Source organism: Pteropus vampyrus, unplaced genomic scaffold, assembly GCF_000151845.1.
Source record: "Pteropus vampyrus isolate Shadow unplaced genomic scaffold, Pvam_2.0 Scaffold76, whole genome shotgun sequence".
Lineage (NCBI taxonomy): Eukaryota > Metazoa > Chordata > Mammalia > Chiroptera > Pteropodidae > Pteropus > Pteropus vampyrus.
In genome coordinates, this window is record NW_011888857.1 from 1,298,149 (window position 1) to 1,324,039 (window position 25,891).

Here is a 25,891-nt window from a genome sequence, read left to right on the forward strand (position 1 = left end):
GATTTATTTCCCAGTAATAACTGAGCAACTTTCCTGTTCTGTTTCAGTGGCTTACCAATATGTTTCAATAGATTTCAAACTTCATGTCGTGGTTTATAGAACTGCTTCCCTCTCCAGCCCTATAAAATGTTTGTTAAGCCCTCTTGAGCAATAAGTATAAAATTCAGAACAGTTTATCAACGTACATTCTGGTCTTCTAGGGCAGCGGTCCCCAACCTTTTTGGCACCAGGGACTGGTACTCCTATGAGAATCTAATGCCTGATGATCTGAGGTGGAGCCGAGGTGGCGATGCTAGCGCTGGAAGTGGCTTCAAATACAGATGAAGCTTTGCTCACTAGCCATGCCATGCACATCCTGCTGTGCGGCCGCGGGTGGGGTTGGGGATCCCTGTTCTAGGGTACCTGTAAACAGGAAGATTGTATTTTAATAGAGAGGAGTAAGAAAAGGACTCTTTTCATTCCAATTCAGTACATTGGCATAAAGATTTTTAGACCATTTATTCAAGTAGTAGCTCATGGGTTAGCGTTAAACTTCTCAGGCTTCTTTATTATCTAAGGGCTTTCAATTTTCCATGGTCAAGTGCTATATTTAATGTACATGAATAATAAATTAATGCAAATAAAAGGGAATTTAATGCTTGAGAGGAAAAAAAATTTATGCAATTTTACACTTACAAAAGAACTGACCATTAAAGTAATATAGAATGAAAGATTTTTCCTGTGTTCATTTTAGAGAACTGAAATAACCTTAAGATTTCTCATATGGCATTTCAAAACTTTTTTGAGCCTGCTTCATTGCTATGTAATAATTTTTTATTTCTAAAGAATTAGGTGTTTCTCTCTCTAAAATGGGAGCTAAAATAGGGGTTGAATAATCATTTACCTAGAAAATATGCATATTTATGAAAAGAGTGTATACATTTGAAAAACTGCATGTATTTTTATGCTCCTATTTACTTGTTACTATGGCAACCACCACACTGCCTAGTATTTATGTTGTCTAAGATTCAGAGCACCTATTCAAAAAAATAAATATGCCAGAACCATGTATTGTATTTACTTCAGTATTTAGAAAGAATATTTACTCTAATGCATATTTCTGAAGAAAAATAGCAATAAATAATGTAAACTTCAGTTTGGCTTAAATGGTATCTTTTCCTGTAGTATGCTTTTAAAATCAACATAATTACATTTTTCTTTTCCTCGTTATAAAAATCAGAATAAAGAATAGAAATAATGAATTTTAAAACTCATGAGTCAATCTTGAAAGGTAGTCTCTTGATTTTTCTCTTTTTTTTATGACTTACTATTTTGATTCATAACAAATTTCTGAACGAGAACACTTAGGCAAAACACTTAATGCTAGCTGCATAAATCGGAAAATCTAAATAGTTTGCATTTCTGATTACAGATGGTTCTTTAATGTCTATGGACAAAAGACTTATATTTTGTATTTGAAATGAAAGGCATGGTTGCTATTATTTTTCTTAGTTTAATTATTTAAATTGTTTTCTGACATGTGTGATACATAAATATAATTTCTTAATGTTAAACATCAGGATGGAAATCATGAAGCATAAAATCAGACATGTTTCATGTCACGTATTACCTGTTAAGAAAAACTGCAATACAACATTTAAGTACAACAGAATAGTGAGCATATTGTCTCTGATACTTGTAAACAGGATGGATCTGCAGTTTCACAGTTTATGTTGACAGTATCTTTGTGGGAAATGTAATTATCAAATAAATTATAACATGTCTTAGTATTAAGATTATTAATAGTAATTTTAATTGCCTTTTTCAAGATAATTGGATATGTTCTCATCAGTATATGGGAAAGGTGGCATTGGGCTAATTAGATAATTTGAACTCAGTTATCTTTAAAATATCTAGAAGTTTAACATATATAGTCTATATTTTAGGAATTTCTTCTTTTAATTAAGTGGTTTTCTGAGTAAGATTAAAATAATTTGCGGTCTCACTGATTATCCCTTGATATTTCTCCTTGAGTATGAGAGATAATGAAAAAGTTAGATAATGTTAATTTTAAAAATTAAATTTTCACTACCAGTTAGAAAATTACTCTAAAATTAGTAAGATTAAGAAATAATATTTTACTTCAGTAATGGGTGCTGTTAGATAGGCTTTTCTATGCTATATCTGGTAGTTTTAGAAATTGGTACATTTCTGAAAAGCAATTCCATTTTGAAATATACATCATCGGCTATAAAAATTATAGTGTTCATACACTTTGATCCAGGAATTTAACTTCTACAACCTCTTAAAAAACTATTTAATAGTACAGTCATAGGTATATAGAAGAACCACAGCTTTATTTGCAATTGTAAGCATTTGGAAGCATTTGGAGTAACTAGCTAGGATGTTACCCAAGTAATAAAAAAAATTATGTTCTCAACAAATATTAGATGACATAGGAATATTCTCATTAAGTGAAAACAGCTGTATATAAACTACATTTGATATGGTCACACTTTTGTTTAAAGAAAAGACTATATAAAATCATAGGAGAAACTCTGAAATATTCAAAATTATAATGGTGGCTAACTCCAAGGATAGGAGATTATATGGGATATTTTTAATAATTTTTCCTAATCTTTAACATGGGCACTTCTATAATAACTGCAGTTATTATTCAAAACGTTTTTAATAAGGAAAGTTAATTAAGACTGTTTACATTGATTATGGTGAAAATTCAACTAGTGGAGGAACCATACTGACTTGTTCAACATTGAATCTACTGTCTTTTTTTTAAAGTCTAGAAATAGTAATAAATATTTAATGAATGGATGGATGATAGATTGGATCAGAATTAGCAAAGTGATAGATAGGATCAGAATTAGCAAAGTGGGAAAATACATACATTTCCAGGGCCACAAAGATGCCTTCTTTTGTTTAAGTAAACCGGATTTGTTTATCATAACAATGGGTGACAAGATAAAAAAGTGATAAGAATATGCAAGAACTGCTCTGCTAAAACCATAGTTTTAGTATCACAGAATAAGAATAAGGTAAAAGCTAGGTGGCTGGGTTTATTCTAGTACATTTTGTTACTATAGTTGTATAATTATAGCTTTAGAATAAAACAAGCAAGCAACACCTTTTATTGTTGAAATTCCAACAGAAAAAATGAAACATTAAAACATTAAAAACATTAGCAAGCTCTTCTTCAAATAGTTGGAAATTTTACATCCTTTCTTTTTCTTCTTAAACTTTTATTTCTTCTGCATTTCTTCCATTGAATTTTATCTTTTATGCTTGAGAGTCTTTTATAGGCTACTCTATCATACAATAACAACAAACTTAAAAATGTCCTGTGACCATAAGGTTACAGTAGGTATTGAAAGATATCCTCAGGATTGAGTTTTTATTACAATTATTTTTAGTACACAGTTATTCAAAGCAGCATGAATATATCATCATTTTTATATTTATTAAATGTAAAAAATAAAATTTATTGGAAATGTATATATTGATATAGATTGATTGGGGACACTTACAGTTTCTTCATTAAAGGAATAGTGGAGTTGTCCCTTGGTTTAAAGACCCTGGAATAGGCATAAAAGAAATGCCTCTCTTTTGTAAAATGACAGGATGGAGACTTTCCGAGGACAAACTCTAGTTGGATTAGGGAGCTTCTTAGGCAGATGCATTTTAGGAAAGCATATATATGGAAGGAAAAGATCTGAAATCGATTTGCTTAAAACTATCCACACTTGATTGCCTCTTGGAGAGTCTCCTGGTACTATTTGTTATTGGTACTTAGTGCCCCAACTTGAAGACTGACAAGCCTCTCCTCTTCAGTTGCTGAAACACAGTACCTATTGTGTGTGAAACACATCAACTTTATGAAGTGACCACTATTCTTAACTCCATTTTACAGGTGAAGAAACTGATACACAAAGAGGTTACATGATTTGGCAAAAGTGTCACAGCTAATAAATGGGTAGCAGGGATGTAAACCCAGACACTGTGGCTCCAGAGTCCAGGGTCATAACCACTGTATAATCGAATGCCTTTTTTAAAAAAAAAGGATGGAAAGCAAATCTAAAAAAGGAATGGGCATGAGAAGAAAGCTTATATTTATATAAAGTTGTTAAGAGATGGGAAATAAAGAAAAATAGTGCTTTTTCAGTATGTCAATGAATAAACTATGAACGAGTTAATAAAACATAAGGCAGTGCCTTTATCTGTACTCTACTAAAATATCAGTATTTAGTGTCAGTCAAATTAAAATTAACACATTTTTATTTCTTTAATTTCTAATTAACAATTAGTTCTCATTTAATTGGTAATGTGCAGGAATGTTATCTGAAAACCTTGTATTCTGCGTATTCTACTTAATCTGTTCTACTTTTAGTGAGGATGACACTGTTTTTATAGTAACATTAAAGAAGAATATTGCAGTTAATAATGGTAATGATTTCACACTTACATAACTCCTTTCACCTAAAAGCTTCCCCAAACTATTTTACATCACTAAACTATTGTACCAATCACTAAAATGATTACCTCTTTAGGTGAAGATTAGGATTGTAATTATGCATAAATAAAAAGTAAAATTATTGCTATATATCAAGAGATATTTTTGCATAGTTCAGTGAAAATCTTGTTTTTGAATAATTAGATTATATAATAAACACATGAGCATAATCAAAGGATTTTATTCTACAAGGTGATTTACTCTCTAATCATATGATTTTGCCTTGCTGTATACAGGTGGATTTTTCATTTATAACCATTCCCTACTTAGGAAGGACTTCACTTTTCAAAGAGGAGAACCTCAGCCCTCCTATTGTGAGAAGCTTAAAGTGGGAGGGAGAGAGTGAAGGCCAACAGCCCTTTGGTCTCTAATTGGAATATCAGAGGAGTGCTGGGCAGAGAAAATTACCTTCTCTTATTAAACTATGCAGGGAGAAATACCTTTTCTAGTTTTGATATAGTTTCAGATTCATCTAACTTAACTATTGACTATGTGCCAAGCACTGTGTCACATGCTTTCATGTTCATTGTTTTAATTCTCATAACCATGTGGATAACCCAGTTTTGCAAATGAGAAGACTAAAACTCAGAAAGGTTCTAATACCCAAAGTCACATAGCTAGTGGCAGAGGAAGACATGATCTTTCTCTTATGTATTACAGGTATATATTCTTCCATAATACTTGTGAGCATAAGTTATATTATAGTTCTTTTATTCTTCCATATGTTTAATTAGCATCATACTATACTCTTTGAGCTCCCTGTGTCTTAGATTATCTAAGAACCTTACAAGTTAATCAGTGTTCAAAAGAGAAATCCTCCAGATGCCCTCTTCCAAATGAGGAGGAGACCTGGTGGTGTTCGGTGTGTTTGTTGGTGCTAGAGGTGTGGTTAGTGTTGCTGTGGTTGCCATAGCTTCTTGCTGTCCAACATCACTACTATTGCATCCATTCTATTGCATCTATCATCTATCTGACTGGCTTTGCTGGTCTGTGCTTAAGGAAGGTCATTCCAGCTCCAGTTCTTAGCTCAGTTTTGCAGGGAGAGGGGAGAGGAGAGATTGATTTACTTTAAGGAATTGGTTCGTGTGATTATAGAAGCTTGGTGGGTCCAAAAGGCCCAAAGCCACAAATTGCTGGACTCTTAGTTAAATTTAGATTCCAAGCCATCCTAGCGATCTTCCTATTTCCTTGCTGTAAGCCAATACCATATATTTTAGGTTCTTGAAAGCAACTTAGTTCAAGGGATATCAGGAGTTTCAGGATTAGGTTTGACTGCAACGACCCAAATTAATATTCTTTTGAACAAGTTAAAAGTTTATGTTTCACGTAAAAATCTGAAGGTAGGTAGTCCTGGGTTCATATGGTGCTTCGTGTTGTCAGAGATTCATACTCCTTGCCTCCTTGGGGCATAGTTTTCGTTCCCAGCATTGTATCAAAGTTAAAGATGACCAATCTAGAACCAGCCTTCTTCATGTTTTCATCCTAAGTAGCAGAAGGGAGGAAAAAGAAAAGCAAACTCATTTTCATGGATCATTTCCACTAACATTTCATTGGCCAGACTTGTTCATATGGCCCTACCTAACTACAAGGAAGATGGGAAAAGAGTCTTTATTTTGGGCAGACATATGCCTCAGTCAAAAATCTGGGATTCCAGTATCATAACGAAAAGAAGGAATGGATATTGGCAGACAGTTGGCAGTCTCTGCCAAAGAGAATTTATAAAACTATTAAAAGGTATTAATATATGGATAAATCAGAGCAACTGACGTGCAGTTGTTTTGATATATTTGATGCATTCTTAACAAAGCAGCAAAATTATTTTCTAAAGAAATTATGTTACTCCCCTGCACCAAATAGTCCATGGGTTCTCTAATTCAGTCAAAGTCTTATCAGTGTCCTATAAGGCCCGGTGTTATCTCTATTTCTATCCTCATCCCAACTACGTTCCCTCCTGTTCATCTATTCATCTACTCTTGACGTTCCTCATATCTGCAGGACCTTCTCACTCTTTACTCTTGGATGTTATATGGCTGGCTTCCTTTCCTCTTTTAAATCTTTGCCCGGATATTACCACCTCAATGAGGCCTGTGCTGACATACCTATTAAAAATTACAATTCCCTCCACCTCCATACTCTCATCTACCTTTCTCAATTAATTTTTTCCAGAGCATGTATGTCCTAAGATCTTAAGAATTTACTTATTTCTTATGTTTATTATTTATCATTTGCCCCCACTAGGATATAAGTTCCAAAATGGCACAATTTTTTTTTTTGCTTTATTCACTGAAAAATTCTAAGTGCCCAAAACAATGTCAGGTGCATTATAGGTGCTCAATAAATAATCTATGGATAAATGAATGCTTTCATTTCAGAATATCATTAAAAAAGTAAAAGTATTTTTTTTTTATTACAAGTTATATCCTTCCCTTAGTAATAGTATGTCATGTTACCTTGGGACCCTCCTTAGGATACATCAGAAATGAGAGTATTTTCTGGCTATTTTTATTAACATTGTTAGTGGGTGAGTATACCTTAGAAAGGACCCTGTAACATTCTTTGATATTATTTCTTAAGGGCCTATTGTTTTGCTCTTAAGAAATTTTAGGTTGTGTGCACTACTCAAGATTTCTAGGCTGAAATAAGAGAATCCCAGCTCAAACTAGCTTAGGAAAAAATTAATCTGTTGGCTCACGTACCCAGGAAACTCCAGAGGTGTGGTTGTTTTCAATAGCTGGTTTCAGGGATTTAAATGTTTTCATCAGGAATCTCCATCTCTCACTTTCAGTTTCATCTGTTTTGGCTTCATTCTCAATGGTGGAGGTTAAATTGTTTTTAAAGCTAGCAATCCCATAGAATACAGCACTACTTTTTTTCCCCCATCAGAACTGGGATTGAGCAATTGCTGTGTATGGGGAGGGCACTTTGATTGGCTAGTCTTGGACACACTCATTTCACTGACTGGAAAGCAAAGCCACATAATTTACAATCCCATCAGAATCAGGAGAAAGGTAGCATCCAAAAAGAAAAGGATGAAGGAAAGATACCCCCTCCCCCCGCCAAAAAACACTGTGCTGTACTTTTCAATAACATATTCCTCATGCTAAATTGGTTTGTATAACAAGCGATTTTCTAGCAAACAACAAAAATTGAAATACTTTGCAACTAATTATCATCTTTTTCTTTTCTTAAGTAGGATTAGACCAAAGACAGATTTATGATTGTGTCTTCTTTTAGGCTCTTGTCTCTGTTTAACTCTAACGAGATTTCATATTTAGTAACTGCTATATGGTCTAGAACATGATGAGAAGTAAACTGTGATTAATGCCCACCCTCAATTTATAACCCAGGAGATTTTGCATTTTAAATTAAATAACAATTGTCCTCATTTTTAGCTGAAGATGGCAAAAATAGAAACAGAAGATCACAGAGCAGCACTTTCTCAGTCTTCTTTATCACCCATGACTAAAGCCACAGAAGTATCACAGCAAAGCAACTCTGAAGGCATCTTCAATGGGGACACCGTTCACCCAATTTACAAGTATATTTCAAGTGATTTACCACAGTAAGAATATTATTTCAGTAGCTTAAACTGCATTCTGAAGGGGATAAAAGTGCTACTAGAAAGTTGTCTCTCTCTCTCTCTCTCTCTCTCTCTCTCTCTCTCTCTATATATATATATATATATATATATACACACTCAATATTTGGTGGAGGTTATGATGTCAATAATAACTTGGAGATGTGTTGGGCTACAAAGGTTGTTGCCTGAATTAAAGTCCTTCAGTTTTTCCTATTTTATGGGAAGTAAAAAGATAGACGATGCAATAAACATAAATTATTCCTGGAACTCGACTTGGACAGGTAGCATACTGATAGTAACAATAATGGCAGGGCAGATAAGATTTACTATGTTTCAGTTAACCTGCCTTATATCTATCTAGTTCTCAAAACAACCCTGAGAGGAATATAGGGCAACCAGTATTTTAAACATCTCCATTTTACCTATGAGGAAACAAAAGACTTAGAGAAGTTAATTAGCTTAAATAAGATCACACAACTGGGAAGCAGAGAAGATACGGTTTGGATCCAAATGGATCTAACTCTACAACCAGAACTCTTAACTAGTATTTTCTACCACACTTCTCAAAAATACAAAGTAGAGGAGACAGAGGTATTTTTCCTGTGTTTTTTCTCTATTAGAAAATGAAAGAATGAAAAAGTGTCCATCAGGAATTGATAAACTATTATTGACTGGCTAAATGTGATGCCATAGTCTTTATGTTAAATAGAAAATGTAGACAGTAAGAGCACTGAAGAATATATTTATAAGTTGGGGGTTATATTAATCTCCTTATAGAAATGCCAGGTCATACTTGTATCTCAGAACACTTTGATTGTTTTTGTGTGTGTCATTAAGTTTAGATGAACGTGAAATCTAGACTTTCGGCTACTCTCTAAGTTACGAGTGCATATTTACAGTGTATGAGATCATTTACACAGTGTACTAGCTATATAGATAGATAATTTTTTGGAAATCACTATTCTGTAGTTATATTGCAGAGATATAAGTTACTCATGGTAGTGTTTTTCCCAGTAAGACAATGGAACAAAGATTCTAAATAGGGTTTTTAAGTATTCCTTTATACAAATGCCAATGCTAATATCACTACATTCACTTTTTGTTCCAAATATCTTTTATGTATTTTTAGATTTTTTTTTCTGTTAGAGATAACTAATTTCATTTATTCAGTTTGTTCTGCTTTTTTCTAATTTTCTTTGTTTGATACTGAGTCTAACTAATTTTTTGTTCTTTTAAAAAATATATATCAGTCTTTCTTTCTTATGCTGCTTTCTGTCCTCATGTTTAAATTTTATAGTTTGTTTCAACGTGTTTCAATTTTTTTGAATCCTAACTTCTGTGACTGTTGCCTGTGACCATCAACTTCGATTATGATGTACTTAGAAAATTAAGTCACCCTCCTCTTGGTGCTCAATGGAAAATCAAAGACAATGCCTAGAGGTCCTTTATTTTCATAAAATAAAATGATGAGTTTCAACCTGTAAAGGGTCAAGATCATAAAGGCTAAGGGTAATCTAAAATCTGCTGGTATTGTGATTACGAGAGCGAGGCAATTTTCTCTATGAGTAGACATTTTCCCCCTGATTGAGGTTAAAACTTCTCTTGTCTCATTCTTTTTTTCCTTGCCACCTTTCTTCTACTATCTTTGTGATCTTTGATGAGAAATAATTACTAAAATGTAGTCAATTTGTTGTTCCTCTACTTATATCACAGATGCTGTGCTTTTCTTCATTAACATATTGTACATTTAACAAATATGCCCACATATATTAAATCCATTTATTGTAACCATACACTGATCAGTCACTTTATTCTTATGTTGTTATCTGATGCTGTTAATTTATTCTTTATTGTATTTACATCACCCACTCTTTTTTTTCCTCTCTTGGATTCATTCAGTGTTTCTCCTCTATCACTCTATGCTACATTTGTTTGTAACAGAGTGAAAACTGCTGTACCAGAATCCTTCCCCCAAGAAAACTAATCACCAATGGTGTAAATGAGTTCAACATATTGTGCCAAAGGTCTGATTTTCCCACGTTATGACTTCCCATTAGGAGGTCAGATGACTGGAAAAGTCTAGCCTCATTCCTGTGGCAACTTCCAGGAAAGAAGCACAATAGAAAACTTTTCCTACCCAGCTGTAGTCTAATGTATTCCAGGTGACCTGGAACATGGAATTAGGCTTTAAGACATGGATGGAAGTATTATTTATTGGTAACAGGTATTTAGGGACTTTTCTGCCTTATTTATAGAAGATATCTTCAAATGCTAAATGGAAGATTTTCAAATTAAAATTGCATTTTAAAATTAAGAGAATGTTGTAAACAATATCTCTATCTCACATATACAATATTCTGTTTTAATGATTTTTAGCTGATGATCATCTAAGGGTGTAATTTTGTATTTTTAGAATAGGAAGTTACAGTATTTTTTTTATCCTGATTCCAGCTAACTCGTCTTGTTCCCTGAGGGGGGCAAATTATTTTTATTATATTAAATGAGGACTTTGAACAGTTTTAAAAGTGAATTACCAAAAATTTTTTGTTATAGATTATCTGGGTTGCTTTTTCATAGACAAATCTTACTTTCAAGGAGACTAACCATGCATTATCTATTATTTTTATTATATTAAATGAGGACTTTGAACAGTTTTAAAAGTGAATTACCAAAAATTTTTTGTTATAGATTATCTGGGTTGCTTTTTCATAGACAAATCTTACTTTCAAGGAGACTAACTATGCATTATCTATTCACTCACTTTTTTATGTCATCTTAGTTATCTTGGATTTTTTTTTTTATTAAAAATTATTGAGGTTACATTGATTAACAAAATCCAATATATCCTGGATATTTTTAATTAGAATTAGTCTCAGGCTCTTTTTGAAATATAAACATTTGGTTATAGCATTTTTTCTGGGTACAGTTTAAATTTAGTAATCTCATTCCAAAGATGAGCTATTAGCTCCCACTATGGAATGGAATGGGTAGCAGAAGGGAGTGAGCGGGGGCAGCAGCAGTGAATGAAGCAAGGCAACACCTCTATTTTTAACCTCTGTTACACATAATTTTTTTTCAAACTTTCCTTTAAGCTTTAAAAAAGAAACTCTACAGAGATAAACATTAATATATTATTTCCTTTAAAAATGTTAAAAGGCTAATCATCTCTTTTTGAAAATTTAAATTTCCTCTGGAAAATTTATATGTAATATCTATAATTTCCCTACATTTTAGATTTAAGATATACCTTATTTTTATTCTTTTGTACTTGTGCATAAGCAGAAATATTCTTTTTTTTTTCCTTTCAGTGGGATGATTTATGCCCCAATACTATACTCAGATGGGTCCTTTATAAATTTTAGAAATTGTTCTTATTTAGATTTTCCTTCCACAAAAGCAAATGAGTTCAACTTAACAAACATTAAATATCTCCTAGAGGGTATATATGTAGTTTGAACATAATACATTGGTTATTATTCAGTCATTGCATTGTAAGTAAAAATTTGACTTGTATTATAAAATAACCAAAAATTGCTTTGCAACTGGGATACCCTTACCAACATTTCTAGGCCAGACTAGAATTATAATTTCTTCTGGTGTTGGAAATAAAATATGAAGGAATTGTTCACTTTATTATTAACTGTCTATGATGTATAAATCACATTTTATCTAAGAGTTGTAGGAAGTTAACTTATATCTTTAGAGGTTATTTGTTTCATCAAGTTGAGGGAAAGGTAGGATGAAGTTTAATAAATCTTTGTACTTTATGTACTCCAGAGATTTTATACAAGTTTACATTCACAAAACATGTGGGGTTATTTCATTTATTGATTGCATTCCATTATTTTAAGCTGGTGATTTATTATTGAATATACTTTAGGTCGTTTTCCTTTATGTTTACATTTTCTTATTTGTATTTATTCCAATTAGAGAGTTTAATTACCATTAAAATGGTAATAGGATAAAGATAAGTTTTACAAATGACAATATTAAAAAAAAAACATAACTCTTCAGGAAGGTTTAAATGCCATAAGAATATAAAGCGAGAAATATATGCTTGTCAAATATACGGTATAAATAAATAATTTAGATGAAAATGGTTGACTACATTTAACAAAGAGACTACCAAATAATGACGGGCTAAAGAGTGGTTGTTAGATTTGATGTACTTCATTATATATTGTAAGTAATTGCTATCCATAAAAATTCTATGGCTTCTGTATAAAAAAAGGAGACATTTTGACAGGCAACACTGGTATGAAGCGACAGCAAGTACAAATCCTTGGCAACTGTCATTATCCTGCTGTTGAATTCACATTCAAACTGTGTGATAACTTAGACCTGCATGTTTGTTATTGAGCCATGATCTGTCAAAGTAGCCACACTTCCTACTTATGAATAGAATTATTAGCCACATGCAGAATTCTGCCATAGAAATCTAAACTCACCAAAGATGCTTTGTGTTTCAGAAAGGGAGGAAATAATAAATTCTATGTCAGTTGATGCTTATGATGACATTTCTAGTGAAATGTTTCTTATTAAGAAAGGTAGAATTTTTAGAAAACACCCTTTTTTACATTTTCTCTCATTATAAAATTATTCAAAATTTGTAAAGATTTTGAATAAAAACTAAAGCAAACATGATTACAAAGTTGATTGTATGAGTTAGGCTCCTATTAGAAAGTAACAGAAAATTCAAATGAAAATGACTTTAAAAATGAGGAACAGTCATTATCTCACATAACAAGAACTTCAGGACAATTCTAAGGTTAAATTCAGTGGTTCAGCAGTGTTATCAAAGCAAATGGCTCTTTGCACCTTTCCCACTGCTGTCCTCAGAATATTGGCTAGGTCCTTGGGTTTGACCCCTCCTATTCACAAGATGGCTCATCACATGATCACTCAACAATATCCAATAAAGAAATTGGATCAATTGGAAATTGATCACTTACATCTATTTTTTATTGAGCCAGAAAACCTTTCCCCAGAAGACTTCTCCTCGTGTCCCATTGGCCAAAATTGAATCACAAGCTGATTGTTTAACCTGCAAGGGGCAAAGGAAATGAATTACCATCATTGGTGTTAGGTTATTGAGGATTCACCCACTGGTGCTGATCAGGGATATCTTCCATGGGCATATGAAGAAGTTGAACCTTCAAATATAACTGACTCTTTTTATCTGAAGAAAAATGGGGGGAATGACTCTTAGGTAAAATCAGTATTAACTGACATAACTCTTGGCTTGAGCTTTATTATACTTTATTTCTCAGATTGGGTTTGTTTCCTGTCAGTAGCATTTTTGTGACATTTTTGCACAATGTCATAATTATCAAAGAATAATTCCTGCATATCAATCACTGGTTGAGTTCCTGTAGAAGTGTCAAATATATAAAACAAGGATCTTACCCTTGCAGAGTGGGATCTGAAATCACGTAGCAACTCACAAAGCAAACATATCAATATGCAAAACAATGTACCAGTTCATACACAGGACCTGAGGGAATGATTTGGAATAAGGATTGACTAGGATCTGGTGGGTTGAACTCCTCTCGTGTGTCTTGTCAGCTTGAACAGTTTTGTTAAGGCCTTTTCTATACCCCTAACTGTTGAATTTCCCCCTTATAGTAACCAGGACTTTTCCTTCATAGTATTAATCACAGTCAGTAATTCATATGTGTGATATTTGTTTAACATTTCTCTCTCCCACTAGATAATTATTGTTATAGAAGAGGATTCGGGAAAATGTTAGCACTAAGTTCAGTATTTAATAAATGTTAATAAGTTAACATTTATTAAATACTTATTGAAAAATGTACAGTAACGGGTATAGATCAGTTGAGTGAACACCATTAGCAAAAAGGCATACAGATTAGAACTACAGAAGGCAATGTGGTGCAGGTATAGCTGAGGGATATTACAGGGGGCAAGGAGCAGTGTCAACTGGTAGAAGTCCTTGAACATAAGATCAACAAGTATGAATTTATTAGTTTTCCTCAAATTGCTGTAAAAAGCCACTAAGATTCACTAGTGCTATTAAAACAAAGTAAATTAGAAGAAAAATTGCTCTTGCCAAAACTAGAGTCATACCCTTAAATCTTATTATAGTTTATCTGCTTTTTCTACACTCCTTTCTGAGCTTATTTTGTTATACTTTTAACCCTCACATCTTTACTTGCTCATTGCTTTGTGAAACAAAAATGTAGACTCAATAAAATCACAGAGTAAAGCATAATTAAATACTAGTCTGGGATATCAAGGGTTTAAATTCCACAGTGTATAATATCTATCCCTGACACTCTGTTTGATTATAGTAGAAAACTGATGTGTAGATGAGATATAGTGCTGTTTGAGAAAAGAATAAATGCTTACTTCATCTCTTAATATGACTTTGTAATTTTGTGATTTATCATATCCACTGTATCATATGTAGAAGTTGTTTAAAAGATTTATTTACCTAAAGTTTGATCATTTTTAATTACCTGATAGTTTTTATCCATTCTGTTTTCAGGTTAAATTTTGACATGTTTTAATTCATCTTCCTCAAAGGACACATAAGATTCTTATAAAATTTATATAGTTTACATATATATAGACACACATAACCACATTTATTCATTGATCTTTTTATGACCTAATTTCTAATTATTCAAATTGCTAAAAGAAATCATATTTTTTCAATAATAGAATAAACTAACTCAGCAGGAATGTAGCTTATATTTTTTAAAAGAAACAGACCAGAACTTTCACATCCAAATGAATGCCTTCCCCCACCCCTCTTTAAAATATCTGCTTTAGGAAGTAATTTATACTAATATTAATGCATTATAATCTCAAAGCATTTTTTTTTTTTGGTTCTACTTTGGATTTTCCCATCACAATCTTTAGAACATAACTTTAAATACCTTCAGTATTGAATGATGATAATTTTTTTTTAAATGCCTACAGCACCTGATATTTTTACGTGGTGTCCCATCCAAATACTAAACAGGCCTGACCCTGCTTAGCTTCCGATATCAGATGAGATCGGGTGTGTTCAGAGTGGTGTGGCCATAGACCAGATAAAATTTAACCTTAAGTAATTACATTAGAATTTTCCAGAAAAGATATGGGGATCTAAATTTTATATAAAAAATGGATAATAGGGAGGAGAAAAAAATGGCATAAATGATAGAGACTCTGTTCATCCCTCTGGTGACCAAATCAAGTTTGTAAAGGAAACAAGAAGCAACAGCAAGGAAAAATCACCTGGGATGAACAAGCCACACAACTAGGGAAAATCCAAGAAATCACCCTGTAACAGCACACGGGGCTGCCCAGTCTCCAGCAGCTGAGTGAGACAGAGACTGCAGCAGCAGCAGACGCCTCTTAAAGGGGCCACGTCTGCAAACGGATTTTCATGGTGATGGATCTGCTTACTCTGAGCACCAGTGCTGATTAGGCTGCGCACAGCGGGCACCAGGGACTTACAAGGAGACATTGTCAGAGTGAGGGCTGAGGGGAGACTCGCTCAGTACAGAAGTGCTGGCAGCACCCATTGTTCACTGTTGAGCCCTCCCCGCTACCGGTGTGCCAGACACAGCGTGGTCATAGCCAGTGACTTCATCAAACTGGATAACAGAGGTCGCTCCGCCCAGAGGATTCCCTAAAACCCCGCCTACCCCAACTCAGGCCCCACCCAAGCCACATCCAGGTGTATCCTCAGCGAGTCAGGTGCTCCTTGCCGAGACTCACACTGTGAAGGAAGCTGACCTCAGTTTCTCGTGTGGCCTTTTGAGGTAACTATAAGCATGGCATCTATGGATTGCTTGCTGAATCTTAACAGGTGGCCCCAGAGGGGTAGAGGCTTGGGCTAAATTTGGCCTGCCGCTGAACCCCTCTCACGACTGTGCCACTGGACACCTACTTCACAAATCCACACTAATAAGACCAGGAGACTTAGAGCTTGCTAAAAAACAGACACAGAAAGGCAGCAAAAATGGGAAGACAAAGAAGCAGAAACTATATGAAAAACACATTATCTGAGATGAGACGTATATGAAATAGAATAAACAAAGGAATAAACGAAGTGAATAAAGAAGAGGAGAAAATGACATATATAGAGTACAGGAAAGCCAAGGATTTTCAATCAGAATGGCAAGAAAAAGAAGCCAAGACTATAATAATTTAAAGAGCCTATGGGATACTATTATCCATCTCATCAGGGTACCGGAAGGAAAACAAGATGTTGAACAGCTGTTTAAAAAAATGATGATGGAAAACTTCCCTAACCTGGTGAAGGAAATAGACATACAACCCCAGGAAGTTCAGAGAATTCCCAAAACCAGGAATTCAAAGAGGCCTACGCCAAGACACATCATAATTAAAATGCCAAAGATTAAATACGAAGAGAGAATCTTAAAAGCAGAAAGAGAAAAGCAGATAATTACCTACAAGGGAGCACCCATAAGACTGGCAGCTGATTTCTCAAAAGAAACTATGCAGGACAGAAGGGCTTGGCACAAAATATTTGACGTGATGAAGACCCAGGATCTACAACCAAGAATACTTTATCCAGCAAAGCTATCATTTAGAGTTGAAGGACAGATAAAGAGCTTCCCAGATGAAAATAAGCTAAAGGAATTTATCACCACCAAGCCAGTATTATAGGAAATGTTGAAGAGACTTCTTTAAGAAGAAAAAACATGTATCAAAAACAGGAATAAGAATGGTAACAACTACATTCTTATCAATAAGTACCTTAAATGGAAAAGAATTAAGTGCTCCAACTAAAAGATAGAGTGGATGAATGGATAAGAAAACAAGACCCCTACATATGCTTCCTACAAGAGACTCACTTCAAATTAAAAGATACACACAGACTAAAAGGAAGGGGATGGAAAAAGATATTGCTTTGTTGAACCTAGAAGGTATTGTGCTGAATGAAATGGGACAGATAAAAACGAATGTCACATGATTTCACGTTCATGTGCAACCTAAAGAACAAAATCAACAACAACAACAACAAAAGTGGAAATAAACTCATAGATATAGAGAATATTTAGAGGGCTGCTAGATGTGAGAGGGGTTAGGGCATGGCAAAAAAAAAAGACAAATGGATTAAGAGGTACAAGTGGATAGTTACAGAAAGGACATGGAGATGTAAAGTGTAGCATGGGGAAGAGGGTTAATAATGTTGTAATAAACATGTAAGGAGGAAGAAGGGTACTAGATTTAGTGGGGTCATTGCTTTTTGAGTTATGTGGATCTCTGATCACTATGCTATACAACTGAAACTGGTACATAAGTGAAAAAAAACTCATCGAATTGTACAATGTTAATTCAAGCAACTAATTGTCTTTTATATTTCAATAAAGACAAAAATGAAAAAAATAAAAACCATGTTGCAGGAAAATAAAAGAACATGTTATGTCAAGGCTAATTCTTCACTGCCCTGCCTATATTACTGTGGTTTGGCAACACGTATCATTCTGTGCTTCTTACTAACTGTGTCAAGTAGCATCTCTCCTCCTATTTCATGGGAAATATAACATGAAGATTCTAGAGTGCAAGTAAGGTAAAGAATATTTGCATAGGAGAAGAATGTTAGAGGAACATATGTTCTTAGAAGGATACTATAGATCTCTTAATTAAAGAGTAATACTACCACATTCAGGTACAAAACTAGCACAGAGTTTAAGATGTAATAACAGAGGGATCAAATTATCCAGATAGATACTACCACGTTCCCTTCATATGTATATCAAATTACAAATCTATATATTTTATTTTGCTTTTTTCATATTATATTATGAAAAATTCCTATGAAGCCAGGAAATACTAAAACAAACAAACAAACAACAACAAAAAAAAAACAAGATAAAACTACCAAGCATAATTGTGTTTGAGACAATAGGGAGTAGGAAAGTTTTTGACAAATTGGGAGCTCAAAACCTAAGTGAAAGAGAAAAGCCACTACTCAGATTTGCCAATTGTGGCCATGCTGTATTTTGTAACTGTTTAAAAGAAACTATGAAGCTTGACTTTTATGCAAAAATTTTCTGTATTTTAAATTTTTTCTAAAAACAATGTGAAGACTAAACAAAATATGTCTGGGTCAAATAGATACATCACATTACCATATTTAACAGTCTCTGCTCTGAATGTACTTCAAACGTGAGTTTCATGGGTAAATAATCACATAACATTATCATCTCCCTGTTCTTGGTGTAATTCCCTCCTCTTGAGTGTGGGTGGGATTATGAATATGATAGACTGTCACTCCCATAATTAGGTTACATTATGTGACAAAGGAGATTTTTGCAGATGTAGTTAAGGTACATAATCAGTTATTTTCTAGTTAATCAAATGGAAGATTATCCTGAATGTGCCTGACCTGATCAGAGCAACTCCTAAATGAGAGTTTAGAGGTCAGAGACAGAAAAGTCAGAGAGGTGAGTTCTTGCTAGCTTCAAAGATGATAGTCACTATAAGTTCTGTAGCTATGAGGAACTAAATTCTGACAAAACCTGAATGAGCTTGGAAGAACACCCTGAACATCAGATGAGACTGCAGCCCCAGCTGGAACCTTGATTTTAGCATTTTGAGATCCTTAGCAGAGGGTCTAGCTAAGCATTGCCCCAAGTCCTGATATATGAAAACTGTGCAATAATAAATAGGTGCTGTTGTAAGACATTAAGTTTATGGTAATTTGTTGTACAGTAATAAAAAATTAATATAGATAGATAAATAGATGAGATAAATAGATGATTGATAGATCAATAGATATTTTTTAAGAAGGTTTATTTCTGAAGTAATGTGATTGATGTTCTTGTGTCAGCCTAATATAGTGAATTTTTGCTTTCAGGCTGAAAGAAAATGCTTTTATACCAGTGGTAAAGAAGAAATAATACAATGATGAATTGAAATATTTGACAGAAATTGGGGTCTAGCATTTTAGATGGTAGGAAATAATGAATGAGATATAGTGATTCCAGTTATCAAATCTACCAGGGCAGATTTCAATGCACAGGAAGGAAGTGCATTCCTACATACAAGGGTATCACAGAAATCTTAACTGAAGAAGGAGCTACTTGAATTCTGTATATATAAAAAGTATTTACAGATAGAATGAAAGGTTTACAGTAGAGACATAGCATAGACTTCCAGGACAAGAAAATAAGACTGACATTGAATATTAAAAGTAAAATCTGTGTTATAAAATTAGCCCAGATTCCAGAATTTGGTAGAAAGCCTCAATGGTAAATGAGGATAAAGTGAATTTATTTTTTAGGATAAAGGACCATTTCTTAAAACAACTGTTTTCAGAATTCACATGAGATTCCTATACCTATCCAATGGAAACTACAGATGAGCCAATAAATAAAAGTGACCATAGCACTAAACTAAATTTAGTGTCAGGGGAATATTTAGGGGAAAAGCAAAATTCAAGAAAACTATCATACAACTTAGCAAGTTTTATAAAATACAGCTGTAATAAAATGTAGGTTTTAAAAGAAATTATAGTATAAAATTTATGTAATTAATAATCCATAAGAAGCACAGGAAGGACTGGTTGCAAATCCTTAATCCAAGGCACAACTCTGGAGCTAAGCTCCCTGCACAAAACCAGGAGCCATGAAAGATAAGTGCAGCACGTAGCTAAGACGTGTTCTAAGGTTCTTGCATTGTCTGGAAAATAATAAATTAGTAATTTATATTAAACTTCAATAAGACAAGGATTCATATTGTAATACATAGTATTACCACTGAAAATAAACTTAAACAGTATATGGCATATAACCTAATATAAGGGAAAATAAAATAGTATACAAATTATTATTTAATCTAAGAGAAAAAAGAAAAGAACAATAAAGAACAGATAGGAAAAAATAGAAAACAAATCATAAGATTACAGGCTAAATTTTCAATTAAAAGACAAAGACTGTCTTGGTGAAGGAGATTACTTGGTGTGAGTATATAGTAAATATAAATGGGCTAAATTCTCAAAAGGCAAAAACTGCCTTTGAGAAAAAGATAACTGTGAAGCTATGTATAAATATGGAGGTGAAGGGAAGTTCACTTTAATAAATCTGAATGTCATGGGATTTCTAAGATTTTTGCAGAGGGGAAAAAGGATCTTTCAAAGAAAAAAGGTGGGAAGAAACAAGAGAAAGAAAAATAGGAGTACTACAATTATGGTGATTTAAATACCATCCAAATATTAGAGCGATGTTAACTAATGAGCTAATGTAGGTCTAGCTCCTTTGCTTTCCATCCCATGAACCTCCCATTTTCCAAATGTCAGTTTCCCTTCTTTTAGCTATTTGTTTTTCTGAACCCTTTTAGAAGAAATTTCAATTTTCTAATTTATAGAAAATAAGGAAGTTTTAGGGTTAATGAGAATGAGATTATAGATGATGGTTAAGTGCAGAAATTGTGGAACCAAACTACCTGAATTTAAATCACGTCTCTGATACCTGCCTGCTGTGTGACCTTTAGCAAATTACTTAAGCCCTCAGTTTACTCACCTATAAAAGGGGGGAAATAATATAGGGCTGTTTGTGGATTAAATGAAAAATATAAGTAAAGTGCTTAGAACAGTGACTGTCACAAGTGCAATGCAATTATAAGCTATTATTATTATTATTATCATCATCAATATAATATGCCATTTATTTCATATCTGGCTTGTAGACTGGATTAGCGTACCTATGGATTAGAGTACCTATAATTGATCAGGTAAGGATTAAGAGCTGATGGAACTATTCAAGGGAGACTCTTTGGGACTCTGCCTACAATCTGAGCTGCTTTGGTGTCCAGGTGACCTAGTATAGAATAGGATTGGAGAGGTGCCTCTTCTCTGCACCTCTGTACTAAACTATTATGGCATCCCAAGCAATGGTATCTTTGGAAACACTACACAGTAGCACCTTCGCATGGACCTCATTGTTCTTGTAATGGGCAGTGGCAGCAGTGAAGTGGTGAGATGAAACAGCTGTGACTCCTACCAACAATTTTTATAGACAGTTGGGAGATACTTTTAGGAATTTATAATGCACCACTTTGCTGACTCAGAAAATGAATGGGGATGATTTTGTTGGGGGAATAAAGTCCTGTATTATAATTATAGGATTATCATGCTGGTTATTTTCTCACCCTGAAGGTGTTGGCATTAAAAAGGACAATCCTACCTTGCTATCCACATCCCTTGGGGACAACACCAACAATAAACTATTGGGCCAAATGGTTCAAGACAGGGCTTATAATTGCAATATTACATTCTTCTGTTTATTTATGATTAGAAGTGAATGACTAATATCAAAATAATCAGAAGAATCACAATAGCCTTTGAGTAGTTGTTAAATTTAAAAACACTTGGTACTAATTTAAATTGTGTGATATATTTCAGTGAGTATTTTTTCAATCAATCAATATGTAGTGTTTCTGCTTACCTCGGTATACGAGATAGGCCAAGTAAGTCCCTGCTAATTATGTGTTCCTCTTTCAGGAGGACTCCAAGAGCCCGTCTTACTTTAACTTCTCTGTACCTTATCATTCTGCTGCCCTATCCGTAGTTTTTATGGGGGCCAATGATGGGTACTTTCCCATCCAGTCTTGCCAGGGGCGTATGAGTTCACCTAGCATGAGAGTTCTACCTAACAGGAGTGTCCTATACTGCGTAGTGATGAAATTAAACTTTTGGGAGAGTTGAATGTGAGTCATGCAGAGAGAGTCTGAAGAAAGTAATGTGGTATAAAAATGCGGGGGACACATAGAGGCAATTAACAGAAGCCATGAGAATGAGGAGGAGGTTAAAGGTAGATTAGAAAATAAAGATACAGGAAAAGGAAGCAGACACAGGAGAGATGCGGTTGCTGAGTGAAAACATATGGCAGTCTACTAGAGTTGTTCTTCAGTCACTAGTATATTTTGGAGAGCAATGAATGGTCTTTTAATTCTCTTTGTACTCTCCTGAAGTGGTTTTACTTTCTTAGCTTTCTATGTGTCCTGGTAATAAGCTGTATCACCTGATCCTCAAAATGTGTGACGTTCAATGCCAAAGCCAAGATAATCCTGAGCAAACCAGGTTGAGTTAGTCACTCTGATCTCATATCTGCTCTGAAGCCTGTACCAACTTTATTCCAGCCTACATAAGTTTACCTTCAAGGAATTATTTTTTTCATTTAAAGTTAATACATACCCATACTTCTAAGCAGTTTATTTAATGTATATTCTCTCTTTACTAGAAGTTAGTTTGCAAGTTTTTCAAGGGTAGGAACCACATCTCTTCTGTATTTCCTAATACTTAGAGTGGTTGTGTTTAATAAATGAATCTAAGAATTTAAAAATTTTATTTACATTGTGTCAATAAGTCTATAAGTAAGAAATTAAGTTTCATGGTTATGAATGTGAGTTTTAAGAGAAGTTTGGGTTCAATTTCCCACCCTTTCAACTTACTGATTGTTTGAACTTGGATAAGTTAATTAGCCTCTCTGATCCCCATCTGTAAAATGGGGATAAAAACAGTACCCACTTCCCAGAGATATTGTAAGAATTAAAATAATGGGTGTGTAGTATTTTGTCTAGCATATAGCACAGAACTAGTTATTATGTGGTAGTTGTTAATAAGTGATTACAAATCAGTTCACTGTATTCTTCCATGCTCTGTTTCTTTCAGGGAGTTTCTGCCATCTAAGGCAAAAGCAGTTATTAAAACTACTGAAGATTATTTGCAGCCTCAGTTTGGCCCCAACAGACTTTTGCATTCAACAGCAGCATCAGAAGGGTCAGGACTTCAAGATTGCTCCACACATCAAACAGCATCAGATCATAGCCGTGATGAAATATCAAACCCAGATAGCTACAAATCAAACAGTAAAAACAATTCTTGTTTTATATCTGCTTCCAAGAGAAACAGGCCTGTCAGTGCTCCAGTGGGTCAACTGAGGTAATCAAAGCTGTTCTCTGTTCTTTTTAACTGACTGTTGAAGCTTTTTCCTTTGAGCAGAATTTGTAGTGATTCAGTTGACTATTTCAGACATTAAAATGTAACACCTCTCTATCTCTAGGGTTTTGTTTCTGTTTTGCATTTTTTTTTCCCCCAAAAGCACCAGAGTAGAATGTAGCTAATTACCCTTGGGGAAAACATGGAATACACTTCAATGTGGATAATATGAAATTCTGAAAAGAATATTTGAAGCAGAATCAGGCTAGGACCATGAAATATCTGCTTACCAGATATTTGTTTAAAAATAGAAATGCATACTTTTGATAGTTAACCAGTATTTCAAAATAAAATCGAATTGAAATGAACTCACATTTTACGTGTTTTTACATCAAGATTGTTATCATAAACATTTAACCTAAGAAACTGATAATCTAATTATTTTCATATGTTTGACTAGGTGGATATATTGTGATTTTTAATTATCCTGAATTTTTTATTTTAAAATGCTTATTTTCTACCTCTGGCATTAAGAATTAACAAGGTTAGTTAGATAATTCTGAAATAAAAAATTTGACATTAGTTGTTTACCATGTACTTTTGCTGAGAAAATATTAAGGATTGACACTGTTTTAATGGAACCCACAAAACTTAGAACTGTTTTTTCTTATTGGCCCCAAACAATTTGAAATGAAAGCAATTACAATTAACTTTAGAGTAAAAAAAATTAGTTTACAATCTATTTGCATTTCAAATCTTTTTTAAAAAAAATCAAAGGACTTTGATAAACATGAAAACTTAAAGGAAAATAGTCTCCATTTACTATTTCATGATAAGATCATATTACTATTGTTTTGCTTTCTATCAAAATAATTAATATATAAATATAGTTTTAAAATGAGTGTTCTAATGTTTTATAAGCAAAATGATAAAAACGATTCATTTAAAAATGTATGTTTTATATGAATAGTTTTGGTAAACTTATTCTGTATTAAGTATTTTTAATATTTAAGTAAATGTAGACAATCATATCCCATAAAAAGCTTTTTTGAAGAATACTTAGGAACAATCATTAGGGTTTATATCTAAAATATATAGGATAATATCTTTAAATGTTTCTACTAATTAACTTGCACCAATTTTTGTGTGTTTTTTTCCTTCAGAGTTGCGGAGTTCTCCTCTTTAAAATTTCGATCGGCCCAGAATTGGCATAGATTGTCTCAAAGACACAAACTTCAACCCAGAGTGATTAGAGTAACAGCTTACAAAAATGGATCTAGAACAATCTTTGCCAAAGTTACTGTACCAACCATCACCTTGGTAACTAGTGTTCAAAAGTTTTTAGTGTTTATTTCTTCTCTTACTCTCTTTATAATATAAAAGATGAGAAAGATGGCATTTATTGTGTTAAAATTTTCTTTTCACTAATATGAATCTGTAAATTGCTTACATATACATAGATCTCACAGGCATTTCATTCCTTTTTTTTTTTAATCAATATATAAGTTGTATGTTTAATAGAACAGATACAATAGCTTTATATCTTCTAGGGTTATTAAACAGAGAACATTTAAGGACTAAAATTAGATAATCATTAGATATTCTTGGTGCTGCGATTTACCTTTTAATTGTTTTCAACTGGTAGAAAATAACTCTATTGGTGGAGTTACTCAAGTTACTTAACTCTGTCATGTGAATCAGTGAGTTTCTATTTCGATTGTTAGCACCTTTTGTTTCATGGAAATGTGTTGCTTTCTTTGTTGTAAATCACTTTCTCTTACCTCTTGCTTTCTTCTAGTTGCTGGAGGAGTGCACAGAAAAGCTAAATCTGAACATGGCCGCACGACGAGTGTTCTTGGCAAACGGCACTGAAGCCCTAGAACCTGAAGATATACCACTTGAAGCCGATGTTTATGTTTCAATGGGAGAGCCCTTTTTAGATCCATTCAAAAAACTTAAAGGTAAAAAAGAAAAAAAATACCCTACCCCCACATACAGTAAATTCCTTAAGGGGTGCAATTAAAAAATGATTTTCATCCTGTCTTTTTTGCATGGTTTAACAAAACTAATGTTTACGCATTTACAGCTCAGTAAGAGGATAATGTGCTTAATGAAAGAAAAATCCACTGACAGCCACGTTTATTGCCCTTCATTAGCATTGGCGCTTAATTTAATATAGATCTGAATAGACATTAGGGAGCCTGCAGGAGGTTAAATGGTGAAAATATAATAAATTAAATCAGAGATTATTGAATTTTCTGTTTAGTTTCTGTGACACCCAACAGATATAATTCATTAGACTTATTATCTAAGAAAATAGTTCAAAGTTTCAAGTATCATTTATTCATTTACTCTATTGGTCTTTTTTTCAGATGGCATTAACATAATTATGAAAATGTGGCCAGTAATGAATATAAAATTCTTATATACATATAATTTTCCTAGTAAAATTTTTTATAAGGTAAATGCTGCAGCTTGACCTTTTAAAATTCTTGAAATTATGTATATTTACATACATACATAATATAAATAATATAAATATATAATATTTTAGACATATTTACAGATAAGGTCTTTTTTTAAAAGTGCATTGTTTTTAACATTTCAGAAATGTTGAGATTTTCTAAATAAAAAACAAACATTTTTCTTTCTTTAGTTGTAAAGAATACATTTCCTACATGTCACACCCAGAGTCTGTTACCAAGTCCTGTATATGATAATTACATTTAAATGACATGAACTTTGCCATATACATTTATTGTACTTAACTGTTGCACTCCCCTATGCTTTTTATACCTTATTTGAAGTATTTTTTTTTCCATGCAACTGCTATAAAGCTGGTGAACCAAAGGCAAGTCTAGGCAGTAATTGCATAAGTAGAAGA

At 33.3% G+C, this 25,891-nt stretch overlaps 1 protein-coding gene and 1 pseudogene across 3 annotated transcripts in view; one reads left to right on the forward strand and one right to left on the reverse strand.

Moving 5' to 3' along the window:
* DCDC1 (doublecortin domain containing 1) overlaps positions 1-25,891 on the forward strand; it is a 277,601-nt gene that overhangs the window by 10,560 nt on the left and 241,150 nt on the right. For all 3 annotated transcript variants that reach the window (XM_023532053.1, XM_023532054.1, XM_023532055.1), the window contains exons 2-5: positions 7,897-8,066; positions 22,741-23,010; positions 24,171-24,327; positions 24,806-24,968. In XM_023532053.1, coding sequence (XP_023387821.1) covers positions 7,903-8,066; positions 22,741-23,010; positions 24,171-24,327; positions 24,806-24,968 — 754 coding nt within the window. In that variant the 5' untranslated portion in view covers positions 7,897-7,902. The remainder of the gene's footprint in view (positions 1-7,896; positions 8,067-22,740; positions 23,011-24,170; positions 24,328-24,805; positions 24,969-25,891) is intronic.
* Positions 15,021-15,139, reverse strand: LOC111741313 (annotated as a pseudogene).